An 18007-nucleotide genomic window follows, 5' to 3' on the forward strand; every position below is an offset into this window, starting at 1 on the left:
AATTATACATGGTCAAGCACTTTCAATTACAGACAACAAGCCAAAAAAATCGAAGATGGTGTCTTTAAATCGGGCTCAAAATTAGATCAAAGCAAAAAGCCAAACGGGGTTTACGATGCTGAAGAAAGCTGCCTCAGATATACACCCACTGACAGCGCCGCAGTGAGCCACGCCCAACGATTGTTGCTATAGTGACGGGACACCCCCATCGACTCCATGGTGTTATAAGCCACCGCTCTCCCAGTGTATTTGTTGCAGAAGTTATCCCGACAGCACGCTTTGCAGTTGCCCGAATGGGCGAGTTCACGGCAAGTGGACTCCTCGGTGCAGTCGAACTGTCGTGTGCAGTCACGCTTGGTGTAGACATGGACTCCAGCCGCCATCATAACTTCCGTCTGAAAAGGAAAAAAAATAGAAATATATTATAAAAAACGATCATTCCAAAAAGGTAAGGTAAAGCCTCCTGTTCCGTCAAATAATTAAGAAAATGAATACAGTGTTATGATATATTTTTTACGGTAAACATCATATATGCAGTCCTGAAAAGGACTGTTGCTATTCTTTCTTGATTGTATGTTAGCTCTGAAATTAATACAGTGTTCTTATTATATCTCGTATGTTTACTTTTCCTCAAATGCTCCTCAAATTGCACGGGTTTATTTTTTACTACTGTACTAATAGAATATTGCCAGATGCCAATGATGTCAAATAAATTCAGTTAAATTCACAAATTTGACAGCAGATAATGATGGAGAAAATGAAGCAGACGACGAAGAAGAAGAATAAGAGAAGAAGAGAAGAAGAAGAAGAGGAAGAAGACGACGAAGAAGAAGAAGACGAAGAAGGAGAAGAAGTAGGCCTGGGGCCTGTTGCAGAAAGAGTTGCGTTTAAACGCAAGTCAAAAAATCAAACGCAACTCCCAAATGCGCGCTGTTGATTGGTTGAAAATCAAGTTGCGCATGATTTTTAGAGTTGCAATCGATTAATAAGCCAGTTCGTAGTTCCTTTCTGCGCATGATCAAAAGATTCTACGCATGATCAGAAGAAGGTATTTTGTACTAAAGTGACATGGTGCTTTAAAATCTAATGAGATCAACAACAACTTTGATGTCTTGATTATTCATATATTCTTTTGAATTGTCGTTTTCATTCAATGCTTCCACGAACGACTGGTGTTTCACATTTTACCAAGTACATTGTGCAACATGCTATAATATGCATTCAAAGTAGGAATGCAGCAAATACCTTCATTAAGTGTTCATTGGTGGGGGCGATATTCTGAAAACGTTCTTATCTTAATTTTGTTCTTATCTACGTCACTTTCTTAAATTGGTATTCTGAAAATGTTCTTATCTTTTTCTTATCTTTTGTTCTTATCTTGCTCTCCACCCAATGCTGAGTGCGTAAATTTACAACTCGCGCATATAATACCAAAGCGCGCTAACAGATAAGAACAGAATGTAGATAAGTGGTATTCTGAAAACGTTCTTATCTTTTTTCTTTCTTATCTTTCACGATATTTAAGATAATATTTAAGATAGCTAGAGGGTTATCACATCTCACGATGTCCGCGTTTTTTCTTGCTCAAAATCGATGGCCTCTAGTATATAGTAACAAGTACCCACAAGTATTCCTCCCACCATTTATTTCATTCACCCTTTATTTTGCCCGTCTCTTTTTTCTATCCCTTCTTTCTTTTCCATTTTTTATTCCTTTCTATCTGTCTGTCTTTCTTCCTTTCTATCTGTCTGTCTTTTGTCCTTTCTATCCGTCTGTCTTTCTTCCTTTCTATCTGTCTGTCTTTCTTTCTATCTGTCTGTCTTTCTTCCTTTCTATCTGTCTGTCTTTCTTCCTTTCTATCTGTTTGTCTTTCTTCCTTTCTATCTGTCTGTCTTTCTTCCTATCTGTCTGTCTTTCTTCTTTTCTTTCATTCTTCATTTATATCTTTACTTTTGTTCTGTTTGAATCTTTTGATTTCTTTTTTTTTCTTTTGCTTTGTTTCATTTATACTTCATCTTTCTTCCTTTTTTATTTTCCCTTTTCGTTTTATCCCTTTCTTTTTTTTTCTTTACTGAGTCTTTTCTGCTTTCCCCCGTTTCTCTTCCTTTTCTTTCTTTTTTTCTTTCTTTCTTCCTTCACTTGTTTGTAATCTTTATTTTTCTTCCTTATTTTTCTTCCATTCTTTCGTTTTTATACATGCTTTCCTTTTTTTAATCATTCATTTCATTTTCCCCCTTTTTCTTCCTTCCCTTTAATAATTCTTAATTTTTCTTATTTTTTTATTTCTGCTTTCTGACACTTTTGTGTCTTTTTTTACTTTCTCTCTTTTTTTTCTTTATTTTGCTCATTCTTTTTTCGTTCGTTCTTTATTTACTCTTTTTCTTTACTTTCTTTCTTCTCTCTGTCTTTCTTCTATTAACTTTTTCTTTATTCTTTCCATTGATTTTTTTTCGGGTTTTTTTTTTCTCAACTTTTTATTTTCCCTTTCTTTTTCTTTCTTTCTTTCTTTTTTTTCTTTCTTTCCTTATTTCTTTTTTCTATGAATTTACCTTTCTTTATCTTTTTGTAGTCTTCATATTTGCGTCAAATTTCCTTTCATTTTTTTCTCTCATCTTTATTTCTTTGTTTAATTTTCTTTTTTTTTCTCTCTTCCTTCACTTTTTACATTTTTATTCCCTTTTTTCTCTTTCTTTTTATTTCTTTCTAACTTTCTTTCATTCGTTTTTTTTTAGACTTTTTTCTTTTTCGGTTCCTTGTTAATTTATTTTATTTTATATTAGTTTGACCTTTTTCTATTTTTGTGTGTATTCCTTTTAGTTAATTTCTTTTTTTTTTCTTCATTTTTGTTCCTTCACTTTATCATGGATAATTGTTCTATTTTTTTTCTTCCTTTTCCTTCTTTTATTCATTCTATTTTCTTTCTTTTTTATTTCTGAATTCTTTTTGCTTGCTTTCTTTCGTTTACTCTTTATTTTTTCATTATTTTCTGCTTTGTCCCTTTCATCTTTTTTTCTGCTTCATTCTGACCCTTTTTTGTCTTCTTTCTTTCATACCTACTTACTTTTTTTCTTCATATTTTGTTCTTTATTCGTACCTGCTTTATTTACTTTTCTTACTTTTTTTGCACGTGGACGTCTCGAAATAATAAAATCAGTCATTGCGTATAAAATGCCTATTTTGCGCAATGCGCCAGAAACGGTGAACGCGCAGCGCCCATGATATTCTCTTCACATAAGGAACGCTTCTATTGGTTAAACTGCCAATATAAAGCGCATTTTGATTGGTAAAATCTTAAAAATGGGCGTGTTGGAGATAAGAAGGGGGCAGTCCTTACAGAGATAAGAACGCGTTAAGAAGATTTTCAGAATACCGATTTGCAATGATTTTAGCGTCTTCTTATCTCAGTGAGATAAGATAAAAGATAAGAACAAAGATAAGAACGTTTTCAGAATACCACCCCTGGTCTATTCAATTTCTTCATCCTGCTATGTCAGGCAAGCTTACGTAATATCTTGCTTTGAAATCTGCTTATCATGATGAAAGAAATTAAAGGTCATTTGACCAAAATTGTCTATGAAGTAACTCCGAACTGGTCTATTGGGTTAGCATGGTTAACCCGTGATGATGTTAGATGATCAGGGGCCGATTGCACAAAAGGTCTTTGCGAGGACCGCCTTCCGTGTCGCCCATTTCTTTTGCGCCATGTGAAACGCATTTCAAATGAATTATCTGCAAGCATACTTTATTCGTCCGTTAAAATAAACAAAATATTTGTTTCTAAAATGTGATTTCTCATGAAATTGTATAAAATTTGATTTAAAAGCAAGCTTACGAATTGTATTTCTTTATCATAAATTTCAGAAACACCCCGCTTATAGCGCATCACAAAAGATGGGCGACGCGGAAGACGGTGCTTGAAAAGACCCTTTCGTGCAATCGGCCCTAGGACATCACTTCTGCCTGTACAAGGGGGGGGGGTAGTTTATAAAGGCCTAATAGAAAAAGGAATGCTTAATAAGCCAGTTCGTAGTTCCTTTATGCGCATGATCAGAGGAAGATCATTTGTACCAAAGTGACATTGTGGTTTAAAATCTAATGAGATAAGCATCAACTTTGATGTCTTGATTATTCTTTTGAATTGTGTTTTTTCATGTACATCCACAAAAAATAACAATGCGTCCAGCCGCCGTCCACGAACGACTGGTATTTCACAGTTTGCCAAGTACATTGTGCAACATGCTAAGATATGCATTCAAAATAGGAATGCAACGAATACCTTCATAAAGTGTTCATTGGTGAGCTATTCTAGTCACCTGGTCTATTCAATTTCTTCATCCTGCTATGTAAGGCAAGCTTACGTAATATCTTGCTTTGAAATCTGCCAATCATAATGAAAGAAATGAAAGGTCATGTGACCAAAATTGTCCCTGAAGTAACTACGAACTGGTCTATTCAATCGGCCGTTTCCGCACCCCCCCCCCTCCCCCACCACCAGCACCTACATGTATGTTAAAGGTACATTTATCATGTCAAAGGCAACCAATGATGAGGTTACAATAAACCAATGAATAACTATAGGTATTCATGACACATTTGAAGTTTTACTTAAGAAGACAAACACATACCTGGCATTCATAAAATGCCAAAGCAACATAAACATCAGGCCCACTGAAAGATACGCACAACATCATTGTACTACTTTAATCGGCTACCGTGGGGATGATGATCGATGAGACTGGGGACTTTTAATCACTACCCCCCGCAGATGTCATCCATATTTGAGTCACCCCAAGATAGGTAGGCTACAGTGATACAATGAACGTGACAACGCACAAGAAAAAGTACCGTGCGTAGATTGGGAAGGTTGTGGCCAGCATTTGCCGCAGTTTCTTTGTATTCAGGACACGCGGAAAATATCAGGTAAGGCTTTAATCATGTTAATTGAAAGAGTTAAGTAAAATCTTCAATTGGAAGAGTTTAGTGAAATCTTCAATTTAAAGCGTTCGGTGAAATCTTTGATTGAAGAGTTCAGCAAAATCTTCCGTTTAAAGAGTTTAGTAAAATGTAAAACTTAAAAACTTCATTGTCCTTACAGGGAAAGTCCATCCAGCAATAAGTTGTTTTGAATAAAATGGGGAAAAATCCAACAAGCACAGCACTACGAATTTCATCAAAATCGGACGTAAAATAAGAGTTGTGATATTTTCAAGTTTCGCGTAATTTCACAGTTATATTTACATCCTGGTCGGTGTGCAAATGGAGCCTGATGACGTCACACACTCGCTATTTCTTTTGCACTGTATTGGAAATATTCTAATTTGCACCTCCTTCCTCTGTGAAACAAAGTTTTTTTCCTTATGTGGAATTACCATTGTTCTAACATATTATGGTATAGTTCAGTTGGTCCTTATGGTAAAACCTTTAAAAACTTAAATATTGTATAATTCAAATAAGGAACATCATCGACTCTCGCATTTGCATATGACTGAGCTGTGCATATAACTATATTTGGGAAAAATAAGCGAAAATGTAAAATGTCTAAACTTTGGTCAGTTGAAATCCAATTTAGATGACATGTTCAGCATTGTGCTTGTTTCATTTTTCTCTTGATTCAAATCAACTTTTCTGTTTTTTCTTGGACGGACTTGACCTTTAATTTAAAGAGTTTAGTAAAATATTCGATTGGAAAAGTTCAGTGAAACCTTCATATTCAATTAGATTTTACACTGGGGTTATATTACCCACGACTGTAAAATGAACCTAAATTTGAGTGATATCAGTAGGGCCTATATAGCAAATGACTGGCAAATACATATGTTTGGAGACACTTGCCCCAAGGGTTCTACGAATACAAACAAGCGGAAAACAAGGAGAAAATAAAATGAAATAATAGGAAAAAGGGTGAATATATTATTTCTGAATATTACGTCGGATATCTAAAAAAAAATATATCTTCATCTTATAAAACGGTTAGATGACCACCAAACGTTCCTCAGCCAAGAAAAGGAAAAAAATTAATAAAATTCAAATGGGTGAATATTACATTTTCTGATTATGTTTCTAAAATGTCTCACAAAAATATTCATCTTCTTAATAATGCCAAATAATGGCTCGCTCGCATCTTTTGTACATTCGGCCCCATACGCCATAGTTATGTTATGAAATTAATTGAATTTTTTATTCTAAGAAAAAAATGTTGACTGAGGGAAAATTGAGCACCTGCAATAAAAACATTGTTCTCAATAAAGGGTGTTATAGATCACATATTTAATACGCCTGAATGATGAACCTTTGCAAAATCATTTTTAATTCTGAAATGGTTTGAATTTAAATCTATAAGTTTTAAATCTAAATAATAATGATAGTAATAATAATGGCTTCCAACTGTCGATTTTGATTTATTTCACATTATTTCTTAGTTTGCAGATATCAGTGGTGTAATTTGTAAAAAGTTTTTTTAGGTGCATAATATGACATACAGAGGAGAATTTCTAAATAGTCGCGAGAGAGCAAAACGGGAAAGCCAAACACTTCACAATATAGAATGAAACTCGAATGGCGTTAGAATTTTACAAAACTAACCCCAAATTCTTATTGTCCTTGTTCATTTCCCTTCTCGACTTTTTCTTCATCTTTTTCTCAGTCTTAATGAAACTTTTTTTTTTAAAGGAGGGAGCTCGACAGCCCCCACCTGTCCGACAGTGGTAAATATTTGGGTCACGTAAAATGAAGAGGAATTAACTTACAAAGCAGTAGGTGTCACATTCAATGGCTACGAGGTCAATGGGTGAAAGGTCGCAGGTCGAGTTTGGGGATAACATGGACATGCACCGGAAGCACTTGAAGCAAATTGAATAGTCGAATAAACCTGATAGAAAAAAAATCACACAGTAGAAGGGTAATGCATTTTTAGATTTCATTCTTGACACAATAGCGATAATGAAAGCTGATTGTCATTGCGACACATTGATAGCACCCAACAGGGGCCGCGGAACGATTTTCACAGTGGGGGGGGGCTCACCATGCTAAAAATCACAATCATATGGTAATTTTTATGTTTTTGTATAAACGGTTTTGGAAAAAAGTGGGGGGGGGGGGGGCTGAAGCCCCCCGATTCCGCGGCCCCTGCCCAAGTCGGGGGCATTGTGACCGACCCGCCAAGATTTTTAAGAAGGGAAAATGAGAAATAAGGAACAAAAATCGTTCTCCCAGATGATGCAATTCACGCAGTCCTACTTGAACCACCCTTACCCCTTAATAAGAACAATAGAAAAGATCTTCGTGACGATCTCGCTTCTGGAGATCATATTTCCGAATCGATAAACAATAAGTCATCAAAATTAGAACTTACTTTGATAGACATTGTGCAGTTCCACATTCAAATTAAAATGCCATATGCATTCTTGGTAATAATTACTAATTATTATTGTGTGTACTTTTATTTTTCCAATTTTTTTATTAGAAAAAAACACGAAAATTTTCAGTTTTCTCATCTTCCGTAAAACGTATTTCAACCATTATTAAATAGGGGGAGGGGGCTCTGATTCTTGTGTATGTTTATTTATTTTCTTTCCAAGTATTAGAACAAGTTGCTGAGTCACGTCACACAAAAACCCCGACAAAAACACCCGAAAAAGTTTGACAGATTTATTGCGCGTACACGTCTCTAAACCTTGACATGCAGGGGTCTCATTCCACACTCTGAAGAAGATGGATGCATGCCGTCGAATTGAGTGTTTAATTAAGTTCGAATTTCGATTCGTATTCTATTGAGCTGTTGGAACTCATACCGAATTAATTCTAATATGTATAATTCCAGTTCGATTTTCTTATCATCTTGGCTGGAAATGAAATAAAACTTTTAAAAAGAAAGAACGTGAATGAATGGATGAATGAATGAATTAATTGTAACCAATGTTTTTTTTACAATGTGATAGCATTAAGAACATTAACAATTACAAATTAAGTATGATATACCATAGTTGTAAATTCCAAAATAATGTCAAGTCCATTTTGAGTATCCCCGGTATTACACCTCATTGGTGAACTGATAATAGATTTCCACTGATGCCTAAAACGATTATAATGATAATAATGATCACCAGCAATTTGAATACAAAAAAGTAAATAATATCCCCCCATCAACACTTACCGAGAAAAACGATCAATACAAGCGTCAAGTGTCCTCCAAATATCATTTTCAAAAATGAAAATACATGTAGCAAAGAATAGAAATTAAAAGCTTTATCCTTGGACAAGTCCAGCTATTTCCATTGCATGGAAGGTGCATAACGGGAAATGCAGACGACACAGCACGAGATGTTGCTATCGATAACGGAGTCTTCACGCGAGAGATGCTTTGGCGGGTTTATTGTTATCGCGGACTCGGCTGGACATCATCTCGCGGCTCGTTCATTGGAAGTATATGTGATGACGTAGTGATCGAGTCTCGGGGGATCGAGCGACACCTTACTTTCCAACATCGCCCGCCTGCCCGGTCCGGACCCACACTACCTCCAGAAAAACAGAGACATCGGTGACAATCCAATGAATAAACAATTCTAAGCGAATGGGCATAAACATTGATGTGACGATTGCTCTCCAATATTGGAAGCCATTTTCAAGCTTGTCAGGATAACACATCGAGATAATTTCTTTCTACAACTTACTGGAAAACGTAAGGATTGATAATATTTAATATATAGGCCTAGGCAGACTGTAAAATAACTCACGAAGAGTAATCGTATACTACTACAACCACCACCACTCCACCACCACACCACCACCACCTCCTCCTCCTCCACCACTACCACTACTACTACTACTACTACTACTACTACTACTACTACTACTACTACTACTACTACTACTACTACTACTACTACTACTACTACTACTACTACTACAACTACTACAACTACAACAACTACTACTACTACTACTACTACTACTACTACTACAACTACTACTACTACAACAACTACTACTACTACTACTACTTCTACTACTGCTACTACTACTACTACTACAACTACAACAACTACTACTACTACTACTACAACTACTACTACTACTACTACTACTACAACTACTACTACTACAACTACTACTACTACTACTTCTATACTACTACTGCTACTACTACAACAACTACTACTTCTACTACTGCTACTACTACTACTACTACAACTACAACTACTTCTATACTACTACTACTACTACTTCTATACTACTACTACAACTACTACTACAACAACAACAACTACTACTACTACTGCAGCAACAACTACTACAACTACTACTTCTTCTTCTTCTTCTACTACTACTACTACTACTACTACTACTTCTGCTGCTGCTGCTGCTACTAATACTATACTACTATTACGACGACTGCTACTACTATTACTACTACTACTAATACTAATACTGCTACTTCTATTACAACAGCTACTACTACTAGTAGTATTACTACTATTACTATTACTACTACTACTACTATACTACTACTACTTTTACTACTACTACTACTACTACTACTACTACTACTACTACTACTACTACCACTACTACTTCTATACTACTACTACTACTACTACTACTACTACTACTTCTTCTTTCTTCTACTACTACTACTGCTGCTGCTGCTGCTACTACTAATACTACTACTATTACGACAACTACCACCACTACTACTAGTAGTAGTAGTAGTATTACTACTACTACTATTATTACTACTACTATTACAACAGCTATACTACTATTACTACTACTACTACTACCACTACTACTACTATTACTACTACTACTTCTACTACTGTATTACAACTACTATACTAATGCCACATCCACTATAGCTGTTGCTATACAGCGGATTAGGGATAAGAGGGTATCCGTCGCAAAATGATGGTGCACAATTGAAAAAAAAGATAAGTATTCTACCTTCAATGATAATAAGTGAGCACAGACAAGATAATCATTAGTCTTCATTTATTTTTCATTTTAATGATATACCGACCCACAGTCGTTAAATCTTCATGAACAGACAGGGAAAACACTGCATAGACTTTACTATCTGATATATATTGCATGTTCCATGTATAATTGATTGTATGGTGATGAAAGCGATGGGTATGAGATATTCTGGGGGGGGCATTAAAGAAGGTTTGTAAGAAGAGGAAGGGGGGGGGGGGGTAATCAAGTAGTGAGAAGGGGATGGACAAAAATATTTTGTTACTATATGGCTATGGCGCGGATAAAAACACTTCTTGTGACTCTTTTCAGAGTATTTGTTTGTGTGTGACCCCTCCCCTACCCCTTCCACCGGCTCCCTCGCCACAAACCATTTTAAGAAAGAGAATAAACATAACTGAGAAATGGGGAAGTGAATAAAAGAAGGCGATTATTAAGAGATGGATTGTCAATTAAAAATTATCTAAGTAATTTCAATATATGAGCATTTCTGAATTTAGTGCATATTGAGAAGGGGGGGGGGGGTGTAACTAAATTTGTAGTGTTAATCAGCAACAAGATCAAAACAATGTGAATGGGAGAAAATCATCTCTCATCCCCCCCTTTCTTTTCCTCTCCACTCCCCTCTCCCTTTCTCTCTCTCTCTCTCTCTCTTGAAACCCCATCGGACCCGCTGAGCCAGGGATCATGATTATTTCATTATTATTCATCAAACTATTCCACCAGGAGGAGTTAATAATACAAAGACCTAGACATATCCATTCCAAGATAATACTCTGCTCCCAAATGATTCGAGGAATACATTAACCTATGAAATAAGAATGGAGGGGGGGGGGAGAGGGATGACAGAGAGGGTGAAATAGAGGGATGGGGAGGGGGGCGTAAAGATATCCTTCAATATCAAAGTGGAAAATTTAGGGAGAAGGGGGTGAGAAGGGTGGATAGAGAGAGAGAGAAAAAGAGAGGGGGGCAGTGGCGTACCAAGGATTTTTCACGGGGGTGGGGCAAATTCGTCCGTCCAAAATTAGACAAGCGAAATTGAAGGTCTTCAACCACAAATATAGGATTTTGTACCACAACAAAAAATTGACAAGCAAAAAAAAAAATAATAATAATAAAAGGTCATAAAGGTCTTCAAGCTCGTCAGGGGGGGGGGGGCAGGGATACGTCGCTTGCATGGGTTGTGACTCATCGGGGGGCGTAGGTACGCTAGTGGAGGGAGGGGGTAGAAATGCGCTAGGGATTAGAAAGCAAGGTTAAACAGAGAAGAAAGATGGATGGATAAATTGAAAAAAAGAGAAAATTGTTTTTTAATTGATACATTAATTAGTATATCATCGTCATTGTAACTGATTACTTATTACTGTTATTATTGTTATTTATCGACGGAGAGGATGCGGAGACGATACATGCACTGCGATAGCACAGGGAAAAGGGGGTATTTAAAGATTAACATGATAAATGGACATTCCTTGAAAGTAAATTGTTAGCATTACCACAGTTATTGTAATCATCGTGATCATTATTATTTTTACATTTTTTATGTCGTTGTTATTTATTTTATTAATATATGTTTTGCATCATTATACAAATTGTTATGATAATGTTATTCTGTTCATTAGTGTTTCAATCTTTATCTCATTCATTACCAACATCACGATGAGTGCCACTTTCATCATCACCTACCACAATCAGCCTATCGCCACCTTCATTGTCATCATTATTGCCATTTATGTAACTACAATGGCCTGTACTGTATTCTAAAGTGGGGTTAAACTTAAACTCAGGTTTAAAGTTGTGGTTTAAGTATGGATAGCCAATTGCTACATAAATTACACACAGTCCTGACAGTAGAGATATATTATTTCACCTCATTTGGCTCTGAAACCATTCCTAATTGTGTAGGAAGTATAAATAGATTATTGTCTGCACCATCGATGAATCAGGAAAGAGCACAGTAAACATAAGAAACATACAACTTAATAACATTTTTGACACATTTGGCTTCCCATAATTTTAGCACAGAGTTGATCTTGACTTCAGAATACGGCCCAATATCACCACGATGATGATGATCAGCATCATCATCGTCATGACCATCGACATCATCATCATCATCAATATCTAAATCAAGATCATCAGCAATTACATCATACATTACCGTAAATTCGAGGGGAAGAATAAACTATCAAACTTTTTTACGTGTATTGTCTTCATTTTAGTCTTGGAATTCTTATCATAGAAGACTCTTTTCGGACTTTTCCATGGATTTGCTATGAGGCACTGCAGGTTTTGAAGCTCACCCCAGATCTTATTTTGACATAAACAAGAATCCATCCTCCCAGGAATTTTGATTGGTAATGGCACCAATCTCTTTTCGAGTGCTTCATGCGAGAACGCTTTGGAATCATGGCAATCTTCATATCCCATGTCTAACCAGCTTTATCTACTTTCGGGCAATAACATCTTCAGCTACCCATTCCTGGCCCTGAAGTCGGTCGATTCTGGGTCTGCCTTTGCCAGAATGAATGTATATAATATTTGTGACCAGAAAGTTGCCCTGTGTTTTTTTCCTCGTCAACATTATTTCTTTAAGTTTAGTTTATCGAAACATTGGTTCGTTTATAATTCGAAAGCAAGTTTTCAGATGATATTGATCTCTGCCAGGTCTACGATTGGGTAGCAATTATTTAACTTCCAAAACTCTAGACTCCGTTCAGAGAATGTTCTAATCTAACTCGTAGATCGGCATGGAATCATTGCAATTTTCTGAGACTGCTCTTCTTGGTCGATGAGAGCATTTGATCCATTCTCTATTCAACAATGATTTCCCTGGATGTGCCAAATTTGTTCCCTACCAAGCTTTGAAGATCTGCTCCTAACTATGTGTTGATCTTCTTCGAGCAGCTAGGACTATTTTTTTAAGAACCTGGTCTGTGCAAGAGGCGTGAAGCTCAATGGCCTGCCTCATAAGTTGCTGTCTGTCTCCCAATTGACTCCTCTTCCTCGAACAGCTAGTGTGGTCTACTTTTCCAGAACTTGGTCTCCATGGTCTCGTCGGGATTTTAGGACTCGTAGGACTCATAATCTGACCTTCTTCCTGACGCCTCTTTAAGGGCAACGAGTTGGTTATTTCCTTGTCCAGGTTATTGGTCCTCGTCTTCTATGTCTGCAAATGGACCTGTCCGAGAAGAGAGTCTTCGTAGCAAGTGTCCTTAGACAGGACGTAGCAGAATCAAGGTGTCCATCAGATTATCCAGTCTCGCTCACCAGAGCATTCATCAGAGCACGAGATTTTTCCTTGCTCGATGCAGAAGGACGTACTCTCCCACAGGTTCGCTGCTTCTTCCAGCCGATAATTGCACCAGTCTGTTCTTGGTACGAGTCATTCACGGCTGAGTGAAGAAGAATCATGATGGTTAGCTGACTGCAATCTGACCCATCTCATTTCAAGTGCTCATCAATCGAAAGAAAAGTTCATTCTCGCCTAGTGAAATGCAACATCTTCTTTTGCCATGCCTTGAAATTGGCTCGCCTGAGAAGACAATGTTCTGTGCACGTCTCTTTCACCAGGATGTACTGGAAGCTGTAAAGGGCCCTCTCTGTCATAGTAGCTGCCATCAGGTCGAACTCTTCCTCAGCCTTCTGCATAGAAGCCAAGCGATTCTCGTTCCTCCTCGCCTAGTCTACTGCATCATCTTCTTCTGCCAAGCCTTGAACTGGGCCCTCCTTAGAAGACTGTTCTGTGCACGTCTCCTTCACCAGGATGTATTGGAAGCTGTCAAGGGCCCTCTCTGTCATAGTAGCTGCCATCAGGTCGAACTCTTCCTCAGCCTTCTGCATAGAAGCCAAGCGATTCTCGTTCCTCCTCGCCTAGTCTACTGCATCATCTTCTTCTGCCAAGCCTTGAACTGGGCCCTCCTTAGAAGACTGTTCTGTGCACGTCTCCTTCACCAGGATGTATTGGAAGCTATCAAGGGCCCTCTCTGTCATAGTAGCTGCCATCAGGTCGAACTCTTCCTCAGCCTTCTGAATAGAAGCCAAGCGATTTTCGTTCCTCCTCGCCTAGTCTACTGCATCATCTTCTTCTGCCAGGCCTTGAACTGGGCCCTCCTTAGAAGACTATGTTTTGTGCACGTTTCCTTCACCAGGATGTAGTGGAAGCTGTCAAGGGCCCTCTCTGTCATAGTAGCTGTCATCAGGTCTAACTCTTCCTCAGCCTTCTTCAGAGAAGCCAAACGTTTCTTGTTCCTCCTTGCATTGTCCTTAAAACAAACAAAGAAAATGTATACCTTCATTTAGAAGTTTCTACCTATAATTTTAGAACACTAATCTTTTATATATCTTATGTTGGCAATATGTATATTTCATGCATAACTGAAATTCTCGATATCTGGAATTTTACATCTCGGAATACAAAAAAAAAATGTTTTAAGTGAAATGTCGCGTAGTTATGTTGTAATGTTTTGCTTTCTATAATATGATTTATTTTATAGATCACGAAAAATGTTAACCTTGTTTTATCAATTGTTTGTTAAAACATCAATAACTTTTAGATTTTGTCTGAAAATCTGTCTCCCTCAACTTACATTCATTGCAAGAACTTTGTTTGCTACCCATACGTCATCAGTTTCTTTGATGATACCACGCTCACTCCACCCTTCTTTGGCAATGTGTGACGTCACTTTGCTCAGAGTCTTGAGTTGTTGCTTCTGCTCCTCGCTATCGCTGAAGTCGATCTCGAAAGCCATGCCTTCCTTTGCGTGACGTGTGCAGCTCATGGTTGAGATTGGCTGACTAAGGAGAGACATCTCCGATGGCTCGCTATTATCTGCAGCCGGAAGTGGAGATTGGTCTGATATGATCTCGAAAGCCACGCCCCCTCGGCTGAATTTGACGTCTGCTACCTTTGCGATTGGGTCAAAGTTATTTGCAACCTCAAAAGCCACACCCCCAGGGCGTGCCCTGATTTGGGTGATGTGTGCTGAAGTATCATCGTCTGTAGGATGATCTGCAAAGAATACAAAACAAAAGAAAGCAATCATGCTATTAGTACTCTTAAACTTCAACAAAAGTTCCTTAATTTTTAAACCTGTGTATTTCGGCTATAGCACGCCGCTAGCTTGTAACTATACTCTCCCATATGTTTCACAACTTCCGTATCATTTATTACTACAAAAGAGAGTTATCCGTATAATTTGCAATGTTATAATGTCATAATATTATTGACCCCCTATTCTCTGAACATTTATTTTATCTATTTATTACAAATTATTTCAATAGGGTGCCCTTTCAGCAAAAGCTGGTATCAAAAGGGGCCCTAAAAGCCTAAAAACAAAACATGTATATACAAGTGATAAAATACAAGGTATAAACATTATATAAATCATACATATTAGAACACAGAAAGGCATGCAAAAAGGCGAAAACATAAAAACATCTTATTATTCTTCTCTCATTTTTTTGTAAATTGTGCTTTCCATGTCTTATGTTGTTTTCTGTCTGTTGGCAATTACTTGTTTTATAATATATATATACGCTATTATTTTTAGAACTATTGTTATCCGAGGGGTCCACGATATATAAGCCCAGCTTTTCAGCGGCAATCTCTATTTCCGGAGAAACATTGCTAATTTTGATATTGACATAGCGTAATACGCTATGTCGATATAAAGAAATAACAATGTTTAGTATTCATTGCAATAAAAAAATGAATACTATTCGTTTTTTTTATTGCAATGAATACAAATAATAGTTTCTAAGCTTTGATTTATAGGCATAATTTTATGCATTGTTTTGCATATATTGTTAACTTCATTGATATATATATATATATATATATATATATATATTGTATTTTTTGTTGGAAATGAGAAAAACTACAAACTGAAACTTTAAAATGTCTTCTAATAGTGTGACTTCTCTTGACAGAAAATTAAACGACCTACCAATGACGAGGATGTCACAGCTCTTCTTGACCTTTCCTGGTCGGTATGACATGGAGGGTTGCTTTTGCTGAACGGTGTCCTCGTCGTCTTCGAAGTCGGACTCGCTGTCATCAAGAGCACTCCTGGCCAAGAGTCGTTCTTTTAAAAAGCGATATGGAAAATGGTAAGGGGAAACGAAGTGTAAATATGGTTAAAAGCTTAGAATAATGTAAATGTACGTATTTATATTCTCATAATAATTTTATTTTTGTATGAATTAATGTTTACGAATGTAATGAAATTGAAGAAAATAAATGTTTGCGTTGTTTGAAATAAAATTTCAATGAAAGGAACCGGTAGTTCCCCTAATAAAAACAGAAAAAAGGGGAATGCCTTAATAGATGCCTTACAATGCTTAGAGACATGATTTGTGATAAGCGCTATACAAATAATGTTAATTAATTTTATTATTATTAGATTTATATGCATTCTAAGCTATCATAGACAAGTAAGGATTACATAAGTGTTATTATATAAGTTTCCATAGTCAAAATATGCGTTTTGATCTCAATTTCATCTTAACATAATATTATTGATATGTTCGTTATGATAATGGAACTATCATAAATCTAATTAAAACTAGTATAGTATGAATACAACATTTCATATTTTACTGGAAACTATGGAGCTGCTTTGATAAACATTTTCAGAAAATATGTTTCTGCATGGGGAAACAAACTTTGGAGGGAATATTCAAAATTTGAAGCTGTTCGTTTCTATATATTATGAAAATATGAACAAACTCTGACACATGTCTTCTGGAGCATTATTTTCATGAACCGCTTTATCCAACAAGTTGTCAGATGTGACAACTGTTCCTAATTTTGATTGGGTGAGAAGTACTGTTGCTAAAGTAAAGGTTCGATAAAACGGGACTTGTCGGATAAAACGTTCAACAGGTCCTTTCATAAAACGCTCCATTTATTTCTCAAAGTTGAAGATTATTTTTTTATATTATTTTTCTTCAATTTACATCAGAAACGTATCTGTTATGACTCGAAGAAAAGGAGCCACCCTTTTTTGTATTCCCACCCCGTCCCTCCAATCAAATATTTTGTGGAAATTGTGTTGACTTACGATATGCCAGAAATTCTTCCGCATTGATCGTTTCGTCTCTGGGATAGGATGTCGAAGGCTGGTCGATATCGGTATAGATATCAGAGAAAATGATTGGTGCCACCTGTTCACGATAATCATTATAGTGAATTTAGTGACATGATCCACGAATATAGCATTTGATTAAGTTTATATAATGCAGCCGGGCATATTCCTAAATGTCCGAATGCACCCCCCCCCCCCGTCCCTTGGAAACTTTATCTGATTCAGCAACTGGGTTGTGGAGCGATCAGAAATGTTCTTCTCCTATTTCCCTTTTATTTTTTGTTCCTTTGTTTCTCCTTCACTCTCTTTTTTCTCTTTCTTTCTTTCAATGTATATCTTCATTTCTTCTCTCATAATCTATCTGTCTCCCCGATTCTTCTGCAAACCCATCCTCCTCTGTCGCTTCATTTTTCATCCCTCTCCTGTTTTGTGTGTTTGACATGCCGTCATTTTTTTTTGCTGTCACATGATATCCTTATACTGTTTATAATTTTTTTATTATTATGAATTATTGATCACTAACATAAAAACAGAAGTTGATTGTAACAAAGTTGTTATTGGATGTTTCATTTATGTTTATCACTCAAATTGTAATGAAAATATAAAATGTCAAACTCGGTCATATCAATATGAATCCTCACCCCTCCCCTGCCTGCAATTAAACGTTTTCTTACTTTATTCCTCCTGCGGAACACCTTTGTTAAAGCCTTCAACAATGATCTCCCATTACCCTTTTGGCGCCGAGTTTGTGAAGTATCTACCACCAAACCCATTGGTAGAGGACATACTTTAGAATTTGTACATCCCATGATAAAGATTTGAAAATTTCGAAGATATGTAAAGAAATATCAGAGAAACCGCTGAATGCAAGTTCACTCGGAGAAAATCATTACAATAATCATTGTGATAATGATTTGGGCGTTCCCAGGGTGACCCAAAACGCGTCATTT

General features: G+C 36.6%; 3 protein-coding genes across 3 annotated transcripts in view; 1 reads left to right on the plus strand and 2 right to left on the minus strand.

Annotated features, from left to right (window-relative positions):
* Nucleotides 1-8481, minus strand: LOC121426547. The gene is made up of 3 exons (XM_041622892.1): nucleotides 8153-8481; nucleotides 6747-6868; nucleotides 1-395 (listed from the first exon to the last, which is right to left on the minus strand). Exons 1-3 carry the CDS (start codon nucleotides 8196-8198, stop codon nucleotides 111-113), a joined length of 453 nt encoding a protein of 150 aa, XP_041478826.1. The 5' UTR covers nucleotides 8199-8481; the 3' UTR covers nucleotides 1-110.
* Nucleotides 4685-18007, plus strand: part of LOC121425963 (inositol polyphosphate 1-phosphatase-like) — a 27727-nt gene continuing 14404 nt past the window's right edge. Inside the window, exon 1 of the mRNA XM_041622093.1 lies at nucleotides 4685-4920. The gene's annotated coding sequence lies outside the window, so the exon portion shown is untranslated. The remainder of the gene's footprint in view (nucleotides 4921-18007) is intronic.
* LOC121425962 lies at nucleotides 14040-16074 on the minus strand. The gene is made up of 3 exons (XM_041622092.1): nucleotides 15918-16074; nucleotides 14559-14968; nucleotides 14040-14234 (listed from the first exon to the last, which is right to left on the minus strand). The coding sequence occupies exons 1-3, from the start codon at nucleotides 15967-15969 to the stop codon at nucleotides 14040-14042; spliced, it is 657 nt and encodes a 218-aa protein (XP_041478026.1). The 5' UTR covers nucleotides 15970-16074.

The sequence above is a fragment of the Lytechinus variegatus genome, chromosome 13 (genome assembly GCF_018143015.1).
Source record: "Lytechinus variegatus isolate NC3 chromosome 13, Lvar_3.0, whole genome shotgun sequence".
Lineage (NCBI taxonomy): Eukaryota > Metazoa > Echinodermata > Echinoidea > Temnopleuroida > Toxopneustidae > Lytechinus > Lytechinus variegatus.